Here is a 23405-nt window from a genome sequence, read left to right as displayed (position 1 = left end):
CTGAGATAAGGTGGGTTCCTGAACTATCTCTGGGCTCAGTAAATCTTGATGAAAAGAACCCCTGGGAGTCCCAGTACAAAATTATTGACTGCATATCCTGATAGTAAGGCAGCAGAGGCGTAACCACATTGCTTGGTGTATCAAATGTGGTGTCTTTCTCATAAGAAAAGTTTCCTCAGAGGAAACCATTCTAAGAATGAAAGTCAGAGCTTTTCAAAATTATTTCTGATCTTTTAAATGTCTCACAAAGCTGAGTTTTTTAAACCTCACAAAGCTAAAATACTCTGTAGAACTCTTATTAGTTCCTGAGCATAGCAAACTGTCTGAATGTGCTTTTACTCTCAGTTGTGACACTGGGCGTACAGTTTTGCTGTTACTTGATGTTCTCCACATCATCTTCCTGTATTGGCTTTTTCTCTTTTTTTGAGAGTGCATGTTTTCCTAAAGGGCTTGCTAATTGCAGCTGTGAGGGTGAGGGGGACTATAGCCACAGTCCCTAGAAAACAGTTCTTTTTATGCCTTAGCTTAAAATGGTATCCAGAGCAGAGGACACCAGGCTGGCAAAGAACTCACTGGCCAGTAACTCCATTTTTTTCATTACCCTGTGTTGAACAACAAGAAGTCTATGCTGTAGCTAAGAAAACAACTACTTAGAAATACAGCTCTGTAGTGCAGGAATTTTTGAATATCTATCAGGGCAACTCCCTACTGTTGCCACATAAAACAGCACAGACATCTAAAGGTGATCTAACAGTGTAAATGACTGTGAGTTTAGCACAAGGAAACAGTTCAGATACTTCTCACTTCTCTGTCTGTGTGTGTTTATATTCTACTGTAACATGCAATAGTAAAGTTTATGAGAGAATGTATTTTGATGTTATCGTTAGACTTCTGCTAGAGAAGGTGCAATTATTTTAATTTCACTTATAAATTTTAACAAGTGCTGCAATGCTGATTCTAAGAATCTCAACACAAATATCATCATATTGGTCTGTCAGCAAATTGTCTATGATAGAAATCTTTTGTTGACCAACCTTCTCATTCCTAAGAGTCAGCCATTCTAAGAGCTTCCATCAGACTGTGTGTGTATTTATCTTCCTTCACAGCATCATTAGGGCTTTCTTTGATAGCAAAAAGAAAAAAATATGGCTTCAAAATCCTTACTTGCTTTTTAAATTCCACTCCAGGGTAGGAAGGAGAAGGAAAGTGGAGAAGGAAAGAAATATGCAGTGTGGCTAATGTTCTTAAGACAGCTAATGATCATCAATTTTCAGATAGACTGCTTGGCATGCAGGTGCTTCTTATGAATATACTAGCTGAATAACTGTACTGCTGGTATTAAGGTGACTTTCCTCAAAGATATTTAACATTTAAGAAAATCATATGATGCACTGTATGTCATGTAGCTTGTCTCTTCAGGAGGCTGGAGAACATCCTAAGGTTAATCCAGCACTGGGTATTCTCTTATCTCTTTGCAGTAGAAGTATGAGGGGTACGCTCACACTCTGGCAATGTACTGATCTATTGTACAACCCCAACAAGTTGTGTTGAGTAAGTCAAAAGCAAAGGTCCTGTAAATATCGGTGTCTGTGTCAGGGGGTCTCGTTGAAAATTTCTGGGTTTGATAGGGCAGACTCTTCCTGTTAGTGTTACTTACGATTGGCATAGTTATTAGTTTAATACAGAAATAACATTTGAATGAACTTTAAAAGCAGTGAATATTGACCTTTAAGGAAATGCTGATGAAAATCTCTATTGTTTCTAATCTCCAAAGATGATAGGAATAATTGAAATGTACCTACATTCAAATCCTTGGTGCACCAGCTGGCATTGTGCTTCATGAGGACAGGGCCCAAGCTCACACCACTTAACCTCCTCGCATGCCTTCCCCGCTGTGTTAGGGGGGCACGCGCAAGTGAAGTCATCCCAGATTGAATAGCATACACCACCGTTGTGGCAAGGGTTGGACTACGGGGAAAGAGAAGGGAAGTATGAATAAAAGCTGGTGGACTCCCAACTGGGAGACTGGCAAAAAGGAGACTTCTGTTTATTTCAGATGTCATAAAGACCAGTATTGTGACAACACAGCATGTTCAATAATTGGTGAAAAGCAGTGTTTAAACCTTAAAATATTTTAGTTCTCTATGCAAATACATTTTGCCACTGATATTCAACATATGTAGCATAACTCCACAAAATCTTCTCTTTCTAATGTTTTTACATATTTTCCTAAGATGTCATTATCATCAAGTAATGTATGGGAACATACAAAAATGTAAAAGAAATTCCCCATTGTAAACATGTCAAAATGCTCCAAAAAATGGCTGTCTTACCTTGCAGAGGTTGTCACCAGTGCAGCCTTGGGTGACATTGATCAGAGTTCGGTTGATAAGAGAATTCAGTGGATTGGTGATGGGGAAGAATTCCAGCAGCTGGTTATTCACTCTTACATCTTGGATGCAGCCTTTGAAATACTTGCCATTTCTATCAGTTTCTTTGTTATCTGGTAGGCCTCCAACGTAAAGAATGTCTTTACTTTGGATGGTTAGTACTGGAGTAGAAATAAAGCCTAGGTATTGAGAAGACTGGAACAGTTCTATCTTATTTGGTTCTATTTTTAATGTTATTAAGTAAAAGTTTCCATCGTTCATGGAGTGTTTCCCTAATAACTTCATGGAATTTAGAGCTAACATTGTGAGTTTCCCACCTTCCAAGTAGACTCTTACGTAGAGGTAAGTACTGTTTCTCAAAGCCAGTAACAAGCCAGAATGTTTGCGGGTTCGGACAAACATTGATATGTTCAAATATTCATTCGGAGTGACATCAACAGAAAAAGCAGCATAGCCTGAGGAGTCCTCAGATCCAAACCGGCCTGGAATGTACTCTTGAGGTTAGAGATATGGAAAAAGATTAAAAAAAAAAAAAAGAGAAGAAGGGAGAAAAATAAAATAGTTAGGGCTGATGACAAGGGAGCCAATGCAATGATCAAATAGCTACTTCTGGTATTATTTACGTATGGTAGTAAGATGTGCTGGTATTTATGGATGAATAAAGACTTGATCCAGCTGTAAATAGCTTCTATTTCAAAATTCCTGTTGGCTTCCATGGCTGTAGCATTAAGCCCCAGTACAGGACCAGATGTTATATTATTGGGCCTATTTTTCTCCTTTATCGTGCTCTGTGTAATGCTGTGTTTTCAAATGGTTAAACAAGGACAGATTTCTACAGTTTCCTGGATTTGTCCTCAGAAAGATCATTTTGAAAAGAACCTAGATGCTTTGATCCTCTGATGACCATGGAAGTTAATGTAATTCTGGAACATTATGATATTTTTTTTGCACTGATTCCAGCTGTAGAAATAGCTGAAAGCTGCTCAGCAAACCTCTCTTGTGTAAAACCTCCAAATAGAGCACCTATTTGATGCTGCATGGGCTCCCCAATTCTCTGACAGACTTTCTGTTCCTGGGGCTCAACACATGCTCATATACATCAACTTGTATCTGGTTATGAATCCTGCTCAGTCCTGCGAGTGCCCATGACGCCATGGTGGTGTGGGGGAGAAATGGTCCAGAATCGAGTAAGACTTTTCCTTTTTTTTTTTTGTGCTTATCAATTAAAACAATTAAACCAAAACCATCTGTGTCTCTCTCTTTATTTTCAGTAATGATTTTCAGACTTGTAAGGATACAAAATATGTAGCCCAAACCATATTTTATTCTGATGAATCATCTCATTAAAGCACAACAAAGTGCTTCTATTTTTACGCTTTAAGTTTCATGATCTTGTCCTCAATATTATAGACTTCCTGCCTAAATACTTTCAAGAGCTATTTTTAATATATCAAATTCATAGAAAGAATAAACCAAGCTTTTTTAAAATGCTCACATAGCTAAAGAGTCAATCCTCTTTTGTGCAGTAAAACTCCTAGAGTGAGACCTCATAGTCCAAGTTTCCGCCTGCAGCGCTACTTTTTTTTTTATGGCTACATTAAAAAAACCCAATGAAAATAGGGGACTGACTCTGGAGCCCCAACAGACCCTTAATAACCACACTGCACTACTATGCGGCATGGTAATATTATTTAGCAACAGGAATAAATCCCTTACTTGTTCCTAAACAGACAATTTCATAAATAAATCAAATTTGAAATTTTTTAATTCTATTGATAAGATTACCTAGGTGTCTATGTCTGCTTGTTAAAACTCTGGTATGTAGAAATAAATATTTGTTGAAATCGGTGTTTTGAGGCTTTAAATCTCTTTAAGTTATATCTTCCCTGTAAGGTGGTACTGAAGGCTGAGATATTTTTTTATGAGGGTAAAAAGAAAATTTCTGCTGGAATGAGGGTTTGCACATTTGCAGTATCAGAAGGAAGCATTAATCTTCGAAAAGGTATTTCATGTTTACTGTTACTTTGTTACATTTCTCTCTGTTTATAAATATACATATATATCTCATCAATCTGATCTTCTGTTTGATGAGATGGCTAGCATCACCTTGGTCAATATTAACCTCTTGGGTCACAACATCTGGATGCTGATCAAAATGAGTCAACATCTGTTTGTTATTTTATATATGTAGAGAAAATATTGCCTCTTGTCAATTAAATACTTGGCAGCAACTTTTCTTCAAAAAGACACTAGCATTTCTTATGTTATCCTTTACGGCAAGTCTCCCCTGCTCTGCCTTTTAAAAAACCTGCCACAGTCTTTTAAATATGGCATATATCTAGAACCTATGTATCAAAATGGCATGGTGCCATGATTTGCAAGGAATATTGTGGTCAACAGGAAAAAAAAAAAAAAAGCATGCTTTCTAATCATTCTCAACAGTTCTAATGCCAGTATAAGCCTCTCCTGGCCCTGACTGGTTTTAATTTTGTTTCATATAAGGAGGCAAACATATTTACCAGATGTTGTCCCATACTCCAAAGTTGCATTCCAAATCTTTGGATAAATTACAGCTAGACTTCAAAGAAGTCTGTTACAATTACCTCTCAGACTTTGTCATTTTGCAATAAAACCAAAAAGAAAAAGTATTGAAAAGTATTGATAACTATTAAGTATAGCATACAAAATGAAATTGTATTTAAACATTTTGAAATGCATTTCAAGTTACAGCTTTCTGCAGCAATGCATTCAATAAAGCCCTGGGGTCAGTCGTTCAGCTGATGTAAATCAATGTAACTTCACTGGCGGCAGTGCAGCCATGCCAGTTTACACCAGTTTAGAATCTGTCCATTCCAATCTGACCATGGCTCTCCTGTTGCACTTCATTTTTCCCAGTCCACTTGGCAAATATATATGCATAAATATATGCATGTACATATACGTGCATGTATGTATTTCTTCCCCCCCTAAATATTGCTATGATTGACCATGTGTAGATGGTTAGTAAGGGGGCAGAGTGAGAAGCAGGGCCAAAGGCGCTGCGTGGAAGACTCAGTCCTGTACATTTTTCTTAAATAAAACTCTTTGTTTGAAGTCCCTAAAACTTTTGCTGAGGAAGAATTTCAGAGTCCACCCCAAAATGTTCCTGAGGGGTGTATTTACATCTCCAGAGGGTTTCACACACCAGATGAAGTATAGGAGGGAGCTGGGCAGGGACCTCCTGTTGTCCTTCCACTTTGCCTCAGCCTGCACTTGGAAAAATCATTTGTAGCAAGGAAAGCACTACAGGCATCTGTGGCTTTTGTATTCCTCCTCGTCACTGCCGAAGAGGTTGTTTGCTGGGATGTGCTCTTTTGTTTACTGAGACACGGACATGTTTCCCCTCTGGTCACCAAGCAGCTCTCTGGTAATGGCTGCCTTCATCAGCAATTGCCCAGCGCTGCCTTGGGACCAGCTGAGAGATGAATGGGCCCTGTTTCCAGCCTCTGAAACCCTGCCTTCTCCTTGGGCTAATCAGATTAAGTTAATAGTATAATCTCATTCATTTTTTAAAATTGGAATCTGTCTTTTTTTAACTTGCAGTACTTTTGCTTGCCTTTCATTGCCTTAAATGATTTTCTTTATAAAAGCCTAGAGAGCTTGAGGATAAAATTTTCAAAGAATGCTTTGAAAGTAAGACTTAAACTCCAGCTGACTTGGTCACTTTCTAAATTTTACTTGGGGTGCATAACCTCCGGTGAACTACAGTTTTCCAGAGTTTATAGCATGCTCAGAGCATTAAGGAGATTTTAAAACTGGATGAGTAGAATCCGCCGTTTTAGCCTGACTTTTTTTTTGTCAGGCTGAAAAGCAGCCTTCCGGGGAAAGTAACTAGAAAATAACGAAGGCGTGCTGCTACTAACCTCTTGCACTTTCTTACCAGTCGACATTAAGCTCCCGAGATCCCAAGGGTCATGCTGTTTCATCACCAGGTAAACAGGGTTGTTTATGACCATGTTTTCAGCAACAGCTTAAAACAGAAATGCCAACAGCATTCCCTTACCTGTTGCGCAGCTTGGCCCTGTGTACGGCCGGTAGCAATCACAGTGGTAGCTCAGCCACAGGTTGGTACAGCGTCCCCTGTTCTGACAAGGGTGGGTTTCACACCAGTCCTTTCTAGCACATCCTGTCCTGACATTTAAAGATGATTCAGGTGATACATTCTCTGGAGTAATAACATTCAAGTCTATTTCAATGTCCTGAAGACAGCCTACAAATGAAGGTGCAGAATGTGTGTTATAGATGTTAAGGAGAGAGTTGCCGCTAATGTTCCCCACTGGTAAGCCGCCCAAAAACGTGCTCTGAAATGCAAGCATCACGTGATCGTTATCTATCATAGCAGGTGTTTTATTGAGACACGATTCTACACAAGAGCTGTCAAGCAAATTAAGAGTAACAGCTCTTGCCAAGGTTACCTCCACTGAATGCCATTCTCCATCACTGACATTATGTGAAATGTGCAAAAGGGCCTGTGGCTGGTTATCGACTTGCACCGATAAGTGTAAGTAGCCATTCAGTAACTCCAGCTTCGCAAAGGTATTTTCCTCCCCTCGGTAAAACAGAAAAGCTGTAGGTTGCACAGTTTGAAACCTCAGGTTTATGTTATAGAAAAATTCCTTTTTAGGGGTCAGGGGATTCTTCAACAAAAGGAAACTGTTTCCTTGAAAAGAAAATGTGGTTACGGTTTCACAGTGTATTCCAGTATACCCAGGTGAGCATATGCAGCTGAATCCATGTTGGCCGTTTTTTAAATGTGGGATGCATATTCCATTGTTTTGGCATTGCTGATCACTACAGCCATGGAGAACTTCTGTACAGTTCCAGCCACCATAATAAATCCCTTCTTTGTCTGCAGGTGGGCAATGGCAAGTGTAATTCCCAGGAAAATTCTCACAGATTCCACCATTTTGGCAAGGATTCGAGTAACATTCGTTGATGTCTTCATCACAGTGAGTACCTGAAGAATAAACAAAGAATTAGACATTCTGGGTTGGATAACTGAAGCCCAAAATGACATTTTCAACAACATGTGTTTTATTAAATAATTAGAGGGGGATGTCTTCATAAATAGATGATTGAGTCCCAAGTCTAAAATATGTTAAATATAAACATACTGTTCACATGCCATGGGTTTCTTGAGCAAAGTATTATATAAAGACCTTAGCGATAATCACGCGTTGGAGAAAAGAACCAACCAAACTGACAGTTTTGATATGGATAATGCCATGAAATTGAGATAAACATCACCTCCAAAGGATATGATCAAGTAATTGTTTCCCACCTATTCTGTGGTAGAAATCTAGAATGCTTTGAAAGGAACCAAATTATTTATCACACATAAAAAGCCAAGAATTGTTGCTTAATTCATATTCCTAATACAGTATGTTGATGAGTTGGAGTATAGTCTGCTGGTCTGTCTTTCTTTTTCACATTCATTCAAACACTTGGAGAATTACAGACCAGTATTCCTGGTCACATATGAAACATCTTGGAGCAACAATCTTCAGGTGAGAGCCACAGGACTGGTAAGTACTATATGATACAGTGGAACCGACGGACAAGGGGGTGAACATCCCTGCAAAATGCACATACAGCGAGCTGGTTCTCTGAAGAATGAACTTCACAGAGTGAGCAGGGTGCTGGACAGTGTGAAAAGAAGAAATCTGAAGAGCTTAAACCCCTCAGCAGTCTGGGCAAGATGCAGTGAGATTCACCCCGTCCACAGCGAGTGGGCAGTTGCCGCATCTCAGGGTTAGGTGCATACTGCAGTTATTCACAAATGAACAACAGGTCTCGGTTGTTCCAAAAACAAGGCAGCAGTGACTTCTGCTTCATCAGCCATGGTCTCATCTTGGGAGGAGAGTTCACTTGGGATGTGAGGATCTGAGAGAAGCTGTTGGAGGGGGTTGAACCTGTATATCCCAGCAGAATATTCCTGGTACTGTGTATCTACAGTGGAACTTTCTTCACCTCTCCTATATATAGAATATAATGCCAGAAAAGATGAAGAAAGGAATGTTTTCCCAAAACATTTCAGAGCTTGGTGATGAGAGCAGTTCAGTAGAGGATGGGCAATACAGCCTCATAATTCCTCCTCTTTCATATAATGTTTGGCTTCTGGTATACAGGGTAAAAGGAGAGCTCCTCATCTCAACTTCACTGTAATTTGATAGATGTGACCTAAGTGTGTCTACTGGTTCAGACTTCACAAAGAAAAACAAATCTGTTCCTCTTGTAAAACTAATCTGTTTATCCCTTTACGCTGTTGTTCATATATAAAGTAGTAATTATAGTAACTTCTCCCTTGAGCAATCAAGTGACTGATATGTGTGCAATGGATCAGGGAAAATCTGTTTCTTATCTCCCTTGGAAGCAGTCAAAGTATCCAAATACTTTTTTGAAAACTCATGCTAAGTGCAACTCCTAATATTTCCATATAACTTCATAGTTATTCTAGAGAAAAATAAGAAATGCTTTGCAGTTAGTTTTCAAATTAGTATCATCAGCACAAAGTAGTTAATAGACACAATTATGCCTGTCCCCACAGCAAAACTGGTGCCTGTGAATTAGCTAATGAGGTATGCTGAGACTCACAGAGTTGCAGGTAGGTACCGAGCACCACACCTAGCTTTAGGTACAAATTCGCATTGCACTTTATTTTTACAGCGAACTGCAGCCATTTTTTCATGAGAGCAGCATTCGGCCACAATGAATTGCTTCAAACAGCGATACATAAATGTAGTTACTCAGGCTAATTCCTTGCCTGTCCACTTTATTCAATCACAGTTGTAACTAGACCCGTCTCAGAGAGCAGTAAGTTACAGGAGAGCCAGAAGGGAACTGAGAATTGGTTGAGATTTGTTTGAAAGATTAGCTAGAGTGAAGTGGTCATAGCATGTATATACAAGGTGCTCTCTGCAGCGATCTTCCTCACTCATCAGTCTTCAATTACAGCATATAGTTTCCACTTGAAACTTCAGATTATCAAACACAGCTAGTGCTATGTCCCTGGTCTAGCAGCGGGGTTTTACAGCAGTGCTCTGTCTCTATTTTCCAGCCAGGCTCATTTATTCCAACGTGAGATGTCTATGTATACCTTAATGTGTAGTGGCATCTGGCAGAAACATGACTCATTGGGACTGACTTTCTCAAAGTGAAGTGCACTTCCCAAACCATTACTGACTGGGGGCCAGAACAATGTCTGCTCTGCCCAGTTTGTGGCATTTTCTGCATTAGCAACTTGTCCTGTGTTTGCTATTCTAGTATATGAAAAGCGAAGTTACTGTGAGCAGGTTCCTGTTTTAGCGCATCTCCTGCCTGATATTGCTTCCTTCCCTGCTTTGACATTGAGACCAATGTGTCTGCAGGTCTTGTATACAACTCAGTCTTCATGTGACGGCTGTAGAAATGCAGGTCTCTTGGGGTTTTTGTGTCAGAGATAAAAATTAGTGCAGCCTAGAAGTGGTAGGATCAGGGACGTACTTAGACTTGTCATTGGGCTTCGGAGTGGTCAGAGCATGCTTAAGGATTTATAGACTGGGAATCCCTATAAAACCTTTCACAGAAAAAAATCAGCATAGTGAATGGCTGGGTAATTAGTTGCTGCATTTTCAGTAACGCGTGATGACTCTGTGTGTATTAATTATCCCATGGCACCTGTGAGGCATCACCTTTGCCTTGTGGTCCGAGTCACACCTTGCAATAGTGACTTGTCTCTGGAAAGGATGAAATAGGTGCATAAACTGAACCCAACTTTACCATAATGCTTAGTGTCTGTGTTGTTCCCTAGTTCATCAAATTAGATGCAAAATTAATGAAATTATTTCACGAGAATGTTAAAATTCTTTGGAAATCATATATGTTTCTACCTTTAAATTTAGATAACACATCTGATGATAACAAACGCATCAATGTCTAACAAAGATATGAGTTTTATGAGGACATACACATTTTTGTTAGTGTATTCCTTGCCTATAGAAAATGAATAACATCAGTTACTAAACGCAAAGTGACTCGTAGAGCCATTTCTATATGTGTAATTTTACAAGCATTTCAGTGTCTGAATGCAATACTTATTTTTTAAGTAATTATGTTAATAATATATTGCAAAATTATTATTTTGCAGGGTTGTGTGTGTGTATATATATATACATGCACATGTATATACTTACATCGATATGCCTCCTATTTCAGAGTAAGATTCTCACAAACATAAATATAGGTCACACCAAACGACAAATAATAAGCCATTTTTTCATATCAAGAATAAATAAATCAGCTGTTCTTACAAGCGGTGTTGATATTGTTTGTTATCTGCCAATTGCTATACAAGCAAAGACCATTGTCACTCAGGTTAAAAGCACTCTAGATGAAAGGATTAGTCAATATTTATAGAACTGTATAAGCAGTTCAAATAGCTCAGGCTGGAGGAGAATTTTAGCATGTAAAAAACCTACCCTCAAAAGCTGTAAGGTATACCAAAAGCAAGTACAAGAGGAACAATTATTTTCTTTTCAGTGGTTACATGCATTAGCTCAGCTAAACTTAGTGTTTTTAAAGTAAAAAGTGAAATAAAATCATTCAGCATTTTCTCTTCTAAATATATTACACAACTACCTAAAATTTCAGATAACATGAATATTTTTATGATATTTTTCTAGATAATGATTACTTTTTCCTCCTGTGAAGTTTTATTCAAAACAGAGATGAAACAGCTCCTTTGCCTTGGTTTGATAACATCATTCATACTTGTCTCCTTTTTTCGCTTACGTTTTACTTCTACAGGGTAGCTATTTTCTAACTGTTAAACTCTTAATTACCTGTCTCAAATTTAGCAGCAAAGGTCTCCTGCAGAAGCAGGATGACAAATGCAATTATTCAAGCATGATTCTGCTGAATGCCACTAATTTTCATTTTGACTAAACAATTATAAAAGTATTATCCAAGTCACACTTTTGCTGCGCACACTTTGTTAGAAATCTGTTTACAGCCTTCTGTCTGTCTGGTTCCTTACTTCTATATAAATACCAAGCAAGTACAAGCAAGCAGTCTGGGTAGATACTACATGAGCAATACAGTCTAAGTGCATGTATAATTTCACAAAAAGAAAATATTTACCTGTAAACATTGTCATTAAAATGATGTAAACCTGTATCCCAGTTGCAACCATCTTTTTCTGAAGGAAAAAGATGGTTTAGCACTTAAGCAGTCCACAAAGTAAGTTTCTGTAAAATTCAAGAGTTCTTGGTATAAAGGCTTCCTTTCCAGAATTAGCTTGCCCCACTTCTGTAACTGCTGATGTAGTCTGAGGGTATATTTTGCCCAAGCCAGATCAACAAGGCTTAAAGTAAGACCCATTAAACTGCTTACGCAATAGATATGTATTCTACTTAAATTCTTTTTCAGCATGCTCTGTCCAAGTGTGCTCACGCTAAACTTTGGTTATGGTTCACAGAAAGACATATTTTTAGGATCTGTTCAAAACTGATTTGTCACTTACTGTTGTTTTGCAAGGTATTGTTTTTTAAGACCGTGTTTTCTTTCATTTTCAAGAGGTTTGCTAACCCAGATCAACTCTTTCATGGTTGCTGTCATTCAGATATATTGTACATCTCGATAAACAGATAGAAAAGACCTAAAATTGTATCTCATTTCTATTTTAGAAAGTATTTTTGTTCCATTGGCTCTCATTGTACTACTTACTGCAAAATTATGTCTGTAGATTTTTGAGTGTGCTACAGACAGGAAAAAAGAATTTACTAAAACATTTTCTTTCTTCAATTCTTGTTCAAGACATTTTGATTTGGACCTAATTTAATGAGAAGAAAATAGAGTTCAGAAGATTGAACTACTTATTTCTGTGATGATTTAAGCAGCAGACTTTCTTTTTTTTCTTTTTGTTATACTTCGTTTACATGATGAATTGCTTAAAATATTGCTAGAGCAATATCTCTTTGTGTAATTAGTGAAATAATTATAAAGCAAGAGAGTCTTTCCCTGGGTTGGTATTTATACCATCCAACCAGCATATGGCAAACTGTGGATTCAGATCTTTATTCTGGCAGTTTCCCATTTTAAAACTTCAATGATGGATCCTGAAGTCTCACTCAGACTGTTCCCCCCAAAATGTTGATTTTTAGCAAACATGTTTTTCAATTCCTTCTTCTCCCTCAACACATTTATTCATTAATTAGGAAATTTCTGACATGGTGTCAGATTTGGTTTTGGGTTCACCAAAAGACTTGTACATAAGATTCAATTATGGCTTCATTTAATCCACAGGTCAAAATTGCTTTTATGGCAATGCTCAGAAAACTGCTTCTCCTTCCAGCCTCTGATACAGGCATTGAGTGGTTTTTTTTTATAATAAATCCAAATACCATGGGCTAAGAATGTCATCCAGACTCTTTGAAAGGTAAGTAAGGAAGCTTTAAACAAAATAAAGTTTATGTTGATAAGTTAGTATGCAGGTACTTCACTAGTAGTGCTTATCAGATGTCTCGTGCTACAGCTTGATGTTTAATATGCATTTTTATTTTGAAAATAACAAGAAAAAGTTGAAGGTTCTTGGTAATTGTCAGTCCTTTTGCAATATGACCCTGATAAATGTTCTGGGGTAAGATTATGAACATAAACAGTCAATTTGGGATAGGCAACTGCTATTACAGCTCAGTGAATACACAGAGTTGATTACACTCTGAGACAGAGGAACTTCATTCCAGGGTATTTAGCAAACTGCCTGAAGCTGTGTCAGATCTGCTAGTGGGTATTTTGAACAAACTTGTCAAGAACAAGTGGGTTACAGAAGGTGGTAGTTACTCTAATTACAGTAAGGGTTTGATATTGTCTTTAATAACATTTTCATATACAAACCAAGGAGAAAAATTCATGTGAAACCTCCATAAAGTGTGTATAAAACTTGTGTAATCCTGCCCAGAAAGTAATTATCAGAGGTTCCCTGTCAAACTGGGAGGCTCTGTTGAGTATGGTTTGGGAGTGTCCTAGGTTTGCTCAGGTCAGTGTTTTCATAAAAGTTGTGGATGATGGTATAGAAAGTTTGCTTATTAAGTTGTGTGATAAAGCAGGATTAAGTGAAACTTTTGATTGTGTTAAAGACAATATTACATTTATAAGTGAACATAAGAAATTGGAGAAGTTGTCTGAAAAGTATTGGATTCAATTCTGTAAGGACTGATTCAGTTTCTATAGTCTTAGGCCAGAATAACCAGCAATCAGGTGGAACAATAGTTCCAGGTTACAAAGCCTTGGTCACGCCTTAGCGGGAATACTGGGTCCACTTTTCCTTCTGCACTGCAAGGAAGGTTTGGATCAACTGGGAAGAATTCAGAGGAGAGCAATGAGAATAATCACAAGTCTAGAAAATATGGCATGCGAGGAGAGACTGAAAAAGTAAGGCTATTCAGCCAAAAGACAGGCAGAGGAAACGGGACACAGTAACAGTCTTTCAGTACAAAAAAGAGAGCACGCTGTTCCCTGAGACCATAATAAACAAGAGAAGAAGTCATGGGTTTGACCTGCACCAAGGAAGATCCAAGTCACACTTTAGGAAAATATTTCTAATTATAATAAAGAAATGATGCCTTGGCATGAGATATCCACTGGGAGCCATGAGGTCTATTTTGGATCCTTAAAAAGGTTAGAGACAAAAGCACAGTGTGACACGAGCCAGCTGATCCTGCCTTGGACAGACTGACAGCCCAAATGATACCTGCATGTCTGTCCCTTCCAATTCTATCTTTCCATGTTTCTATGACTTCCTTGAATAAAATAATTCCCAGCAACTGAGCTGTAGATGTATCAAACTATATATGCACATATATGTATCTATACATGTATAGGTATAAAATGCAAGTAGGAGTAAACCTTGGAGAAACTCAGATTGTAGCATATCCTTTAGAGTATGCTTTATGGAAGACGAAGACAAAGAGTTTTCAATAACACTTCCACCACCTATATTGTACAGTTTGGAAAGGTCTGTTACAAAATCCTACCTCAGGCAGAAACAACTTTTTTCAAGGGACTCATTAATCCTGAGGGCAGCGGAAAGATCTGGCAGAGCATATATTCTTCAAGGCTCCAGGTCTTAGCAGACAATCATGAAAATTCTAACTTTGCCACATCTGTGCTGATAATTGCAAAGAGATAATTACTCTTTGCTGGAAGGAGGAAATGCACGTTCATGAGTGAGTAAGCGCACGGAAATAAATTGACCATCTCTATGTCATCGTAATTAAACCTCATGCTTCTGGGCATAAATCAGTTGTCATGGAGGTCAGGAAGGAGGTTTTACTCTTATGTATATCAGTGTAGAGCAAGTGAGGGGTATTTAAATGCCTCTTTTTTTCCCCTCCTATTTTTTTCTTCAGTAAAGAACTGGCTTATATGGGATATTGAACTTAATGTGATCGGTGATCTGATCTAGTACAGCAATTTTTGTTGCTGTCTTAGCAGGAAAAGCTCATGTAAAATGAAGGGCAGAATACAGAGCAGAGCTGGAGCACATGGAAAAATGGATACTTTAAAATAGTAGGATAATAAGCAATTGTTAACATTGGGCTAATTTGCACATGATACCTTTCACATACAACTGTAATTTTGTAAAGTTGTAAGACCTTGCTAGTTATTCCTTTATTGCAGACAAATTCACTATTCTGCTATTTTTCCTCTTGCCATTTGAAATGTACATTTAAAGTTAATACTGGCTAGGAAAAAAAATTAAAATAGAAATAGAGTTGAGTGACTTGGCTTAATCATTAAATATGTCACTCTAGCTGAGGGATATGGAATTCATAACATGCTACATTCAGAATGGCATGCTGTAACTCAATCTTTTTAAATGTTGCTGGCCTGAAGCTTCATAGACTAGTCTGAATTTTCAGTAAAAATGGATTTTTTCTAAGTAGTAAAAACCCCCAATCCCTTAATCTCTTCAATCATTAAACATTTTCTGAGAGCAAAAGTACTTGGAAATGTTTTTCCACTTGTTTCACATGTTTTGTCACACCTAAAATAGTTTTCATTTGGAAAAAAAAAAAAAAAAAAAAAGAAACCCATGTATATGCTGTAGGTGATTAGTTGTTTAGTGAGATCTGGTGTGTTTATTTTATTTTATAAATATTGAAACCAGCCAACTGAGTTAAGCGTTGGCTTCAGCTTCCGGGTAGATCAGCCAGCTTTTTTCATGAGCCTGCTCTGCAGACCGCGAGTGCTCCTTAGGCGAAGCTGTGTGAGTGGCGCAGCCAGAGGTCAGACACATATAGCCTGTGAATGGCAAGGGGCCATGTCGTAGAAGGGCAGCATGGCAAAACTGTTGCTTGTAGCCTACACCTTCGTCCCATATTTCGATTAACACAGCCAGCCATGTGGATCCAATTGTAGGATTAGGGTCTGAATCTGGAGTAAAGAAAAACTTGGTGAAGAAATATGTCCCTGCATGGCACTCATTTTCCTTTCATTTCCCTGCTTCTAGAGTCAGCTTTATATATAGGTAAAAGAGGCAGCTGCTGTTGTGTTTGACAGATGGAGGTAAGAAGGAAAAGCAAACAGTGGCAGCCCAGTTTTCCCAGGCAGCATCCGTCATGAGTGGGTTTTCTGGCTGTGCTAAGGTGTATGCAGCTACGGCCACGTCGTTGATATGACCTAGGAAGGGTCGCTGAGAGGAGGTAGAGCACAACTACAGGGTGTGACAGGTCAAAGTGTAGAAAGGTGATTTATGAAGGATAACGTTAAGAAGGAAGAGAAAATAGCAGGTAAGATTTTGGAGATTAAACAGATGAAAAAGTAGAGAAAAATGTGAATGGGAACTTAGTATAAAGGAAAAGAAAATACAGGAATCAATGGTGCCCCAAAGATACTTGTGTTGGCATTTGAGACAGTGTTCATGTTGGACACAGAAGCATTTTTTGAGACAGTGTTCGTGTTGGAGACAGGAGCATTTATGGGTAGTAAATAGGAGTGAGTGTGTATAACCACAGATCTATATAGGAAACGTGAGGGGTGCTTTGAAAGACTGCAGATCAGAGATAAGGTCTACACAGAGGTCTGAGCTAAAATTGAGGGTGGAGAAAGGAGACCACAGGAGCAATGCCAAAAATGAAAGGCTGAAAAAAAATTTAGAAAAAAAAAATTCATAGATTTTTTGTAATAAAATACAGTCATGTGCGATGGAGCAGAGAAATCAATTCACAAAAAGACAGAAGCACAGAAAAATTTAGATTGAAAGGGACCTTTGAAGGTTATCTGGTTATCCACTCAAAGGGTCAGGATGTCATCCAGAGAAGAAATTGGAATAGTGGGCTTTGGAGAATTTGATTAGTTTATACCTGATTATGGACCAGATATTTGGAAGCCAAAGAAAAATATCTGATGTTCTGCTTCCAGTATGTTTTTGTGCATTCCCTAAGTTGTAAAAAGAATATATATAATTCAGGAATTTTTCGTGTTGTACCTTTTAGAAAACTGTGGTAAGACTGTCAAATTCAAAGCATAATGATCTGATTTGCATTTTTTGTAGATTTATGAGCTTGTACATACAGATGATGTGTGTGCATTTGAACTGAAGTATATCCAGAGGGATCTTAAAACAACCAATACCTTTGAGTTGTTTAATTAGATCATACAAGGTCATGTTTCATTGACTTGAAAATCTGTTTGGAGCATATGATTCACTTTGGAATTGGAAAACAAATTAATTTTCAGTCCTACAAACACTTGAGGGCTTTAAAAGAGTGCTTGCTGTTGATGAACACATCCATTGAGAAATGTATGCTCTGTCTAGCCTCCCCTAAAAGGGATTTTCTACCTTGTCTCTTGTTGGCTGCTTCCTATTTGTTTTAACTGAGGTCGGCAAGCACAGCCACTGTGCTGTCTAGTGTGAAACGGCTTCTGCCCTGGAAACGGTGCTTTGAAAATATTCAGTCATTTGCAAGATTTTCTCATATTCTTAAAACCAACGTGAATCTCCACAGCACACCAAAGTGGCTGTATTTAAATAACTTTATTGTCAGTCCATATTGAAACAAAACTGAAAAAGCCAGTAGGCTAGAAAATCATAGTTTTAATAGGGCCTATGGAGCTTAACTGAGAATGGAGACCTGGGAATAGAAAAATATGAAATATGAATGTGTGAACACACATAACAGGTTTACGATGTGTGTATTTTGAGCTGTGCATAGCGTATCTGTATAAATAGCATGAATATGATCTGTATCTATGCTGTGTATAATTACACTTCTCTATTCTTACAGTATATATTTGTACATAATTTATTATCACTTTAAATACAGAAAAACAAGTCTTCTACCCTGAACTATCCACCTCTACAATTTTTATAAGGCAATTACCCTACCTGATGTATGTTTTTTTTCCTGTGTAAATAGCTGTGACTTGCTATAGAGCAAATGTAGATGCAGAAGACCTTAGACTTTGGACTGGGATCTTTCAATCAAAATCCGTCTCAATGGGAATGGTGGAAAATCATACTTCTCTTGACTTCAGCAGCAGTGTTAATTTCTCTTGTTCCTTCCAATCTTAGTTCTCCTGCACTGTGAAAATTCATCTTTGAGTTTTGTTAGCTTTGTTTATCCAAGGCTTCATATGCTTAACAGATCTTGAAGCTGGAAAGCGTGAGACTGAAACTAGCTTCACTTTTACTAGGTCCCATAACAACCCTAATGGCAATGAGATAACATGGACTTCAGCTGGGATTTTGTGTGCTTGCCATGGACTTCTGGCTGCCTTACTGGGGGATTTCCTGGGTCATAGAATGCACATGTGATTTACCTAGATTAAGTCTAGTTTTTGTATGTCTTTATATGCTACAGTTAACATCTGTAGCTGTGCAGACATATTCGCAGTACAGCATTTAAATAGTTTTCTTTGTTTGTTACTATAGGTAGTGATTGAACATGATGGTCTGGTCTCACAAACAGCACTAATAACAGATTCTGAACCCTCTTTCTTTAGAACAAATAGTGCCCACAGGACGGTGACTACAGCCATAACTGTATTGATCACTATGATTCTCTGTAATAGTGTCATGTTTTTAACACAGCCAGACTCGAAGAATTACAGCAGTGGGAAAGAAATCTGAATCAGATCCACCAAATCTATTTCCAGCAGTTAATTATCAGTGCAAATTAGCTGTCTATACTAGGCTTTCTTCTTCTGTCTGAAACTGTTCATTGAAAGTGTAAAGTTCCTTGTCAGCCAGAGAAGGAGTGTGCTTTCCTTAATTCATATCTCCCTACACAATCAGCAGAAGTCCTTTTCTAAGTTAATTCAAATATTTTTTTTAAAGGGATCAGCACGCAAGTGATCAGTAAAAGGCTAGCTTAACTTCTTTGAAATTCTCCATGTACCTGAAAAAGAAATCAGTCAGGGTACCTAAACAGAAGCAGGTTGTGCCTTACTACAGTCACCTCAGAGTTTATTTCAGTGCAAATGAGCAGACATAAAAATACTAGGCTTTATCACTTGTTCCTCCTATTAGCAAACACTGAATAATTAAGAGCCAGATGCTACAGGGAACAATTCACCTAAGAGCTTTTATGTAGTATATCACATAAAATTAATTTTGGTGCTCATTTTACCAGCTTAGTCTTAGTTTTATTACTCAGTGTACAAACATACATTTTATGTCCTTGAGAAGACCTTAGACCTGGGACTCATCAGTGATAATTAATTGCCAGCAAAGTATAAAACTCCTGAGACAATTGAACAAAAGCTTTAAAGTGATCAGGATTGGGTTTGGCGGTGGATTAAAATTGGAATTGTACATACATATATACATATTTGTATATAAAATTGAGAGGAGTTGTTTATACACCTGAGAGTTGTGCTGCCATTCAGAGGGACTTCCACAGGCTGGAGAAATGGGCAATCTTCAGAAGCCTCATGAAATTCTGCACGGGGATTTGCAAAGCCCTGCACCTAGGGACAAATAACCTCATCCACCAGTACATGCTGGGGGCCGGCTGGCTGCAAAGGAGCTTTGCCGTGCTGGTGAACAAGTTGGACATGAGCTAGCAGTGTGCCCCCGCTGCAAAGAGGGCCAACAGACTCCTGGGCTATATTAGGAAGCATGTTGCCAGCAAGTCAAGGGAGGTGACTCTTCATCTCTACTCAGCACTCATGAAGCCACATCAAGTCCAGGTCTGGGCTCCCCAGGTGCAAGAAAGAAGTGGGTGTACTGGAGCAGGTCCAGCAAAGGGCTGTGAAGATGATTAAAGGATTGGAAAATTTGTCATGATGAGAGGCTGAGAGAGCTGGGGTTACTCAGAAGTTGAAATGAAAGGAAATTTTAAAGGCAAGAGATGGCATTTCAAAGAAAAAAAAACACATTTAAAATTCTCCCCAATTCACCTGTTCCTCCCCCTTGAAGAATTATATTATAATTCAATATATTACCTGATCTTGCGAGCATGATTGCTCCCATGCATCCAATTCTTCTTAAGACCTGATCACCTAAGTGTGAGGCTCAGCTGTATAGATATCCTGCTTTTAAATTTCAAATGCTGTATGTTGTTAAATAATCCCTTGTAACAGGTATGGGTGGGAAACCTGAGACATACTTGTACAGTAAAAGTTAAGAATATTTGGATTCTTTACTCCGTTCCCCCTGTATATAGACTTGGCAGCGTTAATTCAGGAAGGTTTAGAAGATTATGTGTACATGACAGCCCTGAGGATTTTCATCATTGTGATATTCATTCCAACTCTTTTTTTTGAAGAGCATAATGACCTATGACAACTAAGCTTTATTCTCTGCGGAGTCTGCCATTGCTTCTGTTTAATGGATCAGACAGTTTGTGATACATCAGTACAAGACACTTTCTTCCCCACGTCAACCTAGTGTACCTCTTCAATATTTCCCATCTGTGCTGACCTGTGTGATCAAGGGGTCATGTCCTGAAGTCAAACCCAGAATCGAAACACTCACTTCTACCACAGGCCAGACTATTAATGTAACCCATTTAATTTACATCAAGTTGGAACTTGACATTCAATTTCTCAGTCCAGAAGCAATTATTTTTAAAGGAACATGCCAACAATATTGCTTGGCTTAGAATAGTGAAAGTTCAAAAGGGTAAAAAACATTTCACACCATAAATAAAGAATTGATTACACTTGAAAACAAAGTTTGTAATTACTACTGACGTTTCTGAGCCTAGATGAGGTGCCTTTTATGCTTTAAAAACTGATGTCATTTATGCCACTGGCATTATGGGAACCTTATGTAAGGGTCTGAAATAGTCCTTTGCTGGTATTTTAAGGATTAAGAGGAAAACATGAATATTTTGCACAATGCTTGGGTCAAACTTTTTGTTTGTCAGGTGAGCATGCAAAAATCATTGTAGGTGCTTAGCCTTTAGCAGGCCAGGAATTCCTCTGCCTCCTTTCACCCCAATAGCTCCATCAGCAGGACCACTGGCATAATTGACAAACCCCAATACTTTGGGATGGAAAGTTATGTTGTTATTCTTGTGTGAAAACCAAGTCTCTAAGGTGCTAACAGATTTTAACTAGGAATAGCCCTGATCTTAGTCATGAAATTACTCTTCTGTCCTTAAAACCGTAGTGTTTGTTTTTCCATAGCTCTTGCAGCTCTGAGTGGACTGCACATGACTGCCCAAAGATCAATATCCCTGAGCTCCGTGTGGAAGATTCTGTGTAGTGTGAAAGCTAAAAATTGATGTTAAGAATTTGGACTAGCAAACAGTGTTCATCACAAAGTCTTTGACAAACAGCATCTTCCAGACCAGGCTCTAATGACTGTGTTGAAATATCAGCTAAAACTGGATTTTGCTAATGTGTAGCAGATGCTACACATACACAGTATTTCATGCACCCTCTACTGGCTAATAGGTACAGAAGTAGTACAGTGAACATAGTTCTCAAAGAGCTCTTAGTTCTCTCAGAGCTCTACTGCTACTAAAATGCTGATGCTAGTTCAAACAAAGTGCATATTTTCACATATTAGGGCAGCTTATACTTTTTTGGAGGGATAATATAAATAGCAGTTTACCAAGTAAAGCCCTTTACGAAAGGTGAACGAGAATGCCATCCCACTGCTGTGGGTTATTTGGGGATGTTTATGTGTAAGAAATGGTATTTCAAAGGTTTGTAAAAATCTGTGAGTGTAAAAACAGAGTAGCTAAGCTATATAAAAACCATAACTTTTATAAGAATAAAGTATTAAAGAAATTATACCATTTATATTCAATGCCATAGCAAGAAAAGAGCAGCCTGCATACTTTAAGCTTAAATAAATTTCCTCATGCTTCTTGACTTTTTTATCTGAATATAGGTCAATATTCCTTGCATAACAATTATATACAGGTTTGGCATGTAAACATTACACATTTCCCACTGTCAGAAGCCATGCAATTAAAATAATTAATTAGTAATGAAGACCAACATAAACTCTGCTGATTAACAAGCATACACATGGCATGCTGAAAATCTTGCAGGAAGGAACAAAGACAAATCTTACATTCTTACCACAAAAAAATCCACCCACAAAACTGTGCACTTCAAAATAGAAAAGATGAAAGTTGTGGACCTTTTTAATTAGTGATCAAAGAAAGGCTTTCTATAAGTAGAGCAATAAAGTACTCTGAAGCAGCTATTATGCAGGTGTTTACATATATATATGTGTGTGTATTAGCACATATGTGTGTGTATACATACAACTATGCATACATGCATATGGGTCAGAACTACCTGTCGATGTGCTATTTCTGACAGAACTCCAGCTGCTCCAATGTCACTCCTGAGTTCCTCCATTATAGGGGGAAAAGAGAAGTAATGCCTTTTAAATGTTTGGTTGTATAATTTACTGTATTCCCAATAAACAGTATTTTAATGGGGTTCACAATGGTGAGATTATTAAGGCTGTTTTCGAAATTGTCTGTTGAGTAAAACATTGAACTATTAAATTGGGTCATTTTGTTTATCGCTTGACATTTGACCTTAAATATTCCATAAATTAGAATGTATTGAGGAAGTAGAATATATTAGTCCCATAGCACAAGTCTTCTCTTTATTATCTGCTTGTTAAGTATTTTCTCCAAATTAGTGATAACTGTACGATGTGTAGATTTAAAGAAAGTTCATTTCTCTTTGGGGAAAATTTGTGCATCTGCTTGACTTTGCAATTTGACTGTAATTCAACGAGAATGATGTAGGCTTATACAATAAAATGCTAAAAAGCGTATGGTGTGAAGTAGCTCCTGAGATGGACAATCAAATTCTTAAGAAGACAAGCAAAGTTCTGCTGTCAGCTTAGTATGTGCAATACATTTGATTTCACCAAGGTTTGTGCATGGTTATCGCTTAGACCACACTTTAAACTCTACTTTCATTACTGGTTGTCTTTGCCATGGGATGCATGTATACATGCAAGGAACACATCTCTTTGGGAAACATATAGGATCAACAGTAATGCTAGGGTGGGCTAGACACGTAGAATGAGCATTAGGATGTATATCAGGAGAAACACAGCGGTTTCTGTTTATATTAGGGAAATGAAGGTTACCGTTTTTTCAACAATAGGAAGAGTAGGGCAAAGCAAGTCCTGTGTTCGGTTCTAGGCTGCATAACATGTTGCTGGGCTGGGACAAGGCAAGCAAGAAATGAAAAGGCCAGAGAGATTGTTCAATAGGGAAAGGGGGAACTGAGCATGTTCATAAGCTCAGCCAAGAGATGGCAAAACTGGATTGTAGGAGACTATAAATATCTGAGGTATGCCAGTTAAAAAGGCTAGGAAAGGTTTATTCACAGTATTAAGAAAGAAATCAAAAAGATAAGTAGGCAGAGCCTGAAGAAAGCCCCAGAAGGAAAATTCTTACTAGGTATTTAGACTAGTTTTGACAAGTAGTCAATCATATGATGGAATGACCCACCAGGAATGAGTGTCAGGAAAATAATAGGTGCTTGAAAAGCATTATTCCTGCT

The 23405-nt window shown here is 38.1% G+C and overlaps 1 protein-coding gene across 1 annotated transcript in view; it reads right to left on the bottom strand.

The window, feature by feature from the left end:
- CRB1 (crumbs cell polarity complex component 1) overlaps positions 1–23405 on the bottom strand; it is a 111190-nt gene that overhangs the window by 30689 nt on the left and 57096 nt on the right. Inside the window, 3 exon segments of the mRNA XM_035891738.1 lie at positions 1803–1968; positions 2334–2884; positions 6433–7386. Of these exon segments, the coding sequence (XP_035747631.1) occupies positions 1803–1968; positions 2334–2884; positions 6433–7386 (1671 nt within the window).

This window comes from Egretta garzetta, unplaced genomic scaffold, assembly GCF_000687185.1.
Source record: "Egretta garzetta isolate BGI_Z169 unplaced genomic scaffold, ASM68718v1 scaffold163, whole genome shotgun sequence".
Taxonomy (NCBI): Eukaryota; Metazoa; Chordata; class Aves; order Pelecaniformes; family Ardeidae; genus Egretta; species Egretta garzetta.
This window is presented reverse-complemented; position numbering and strand designations above follow the sequence as displayed.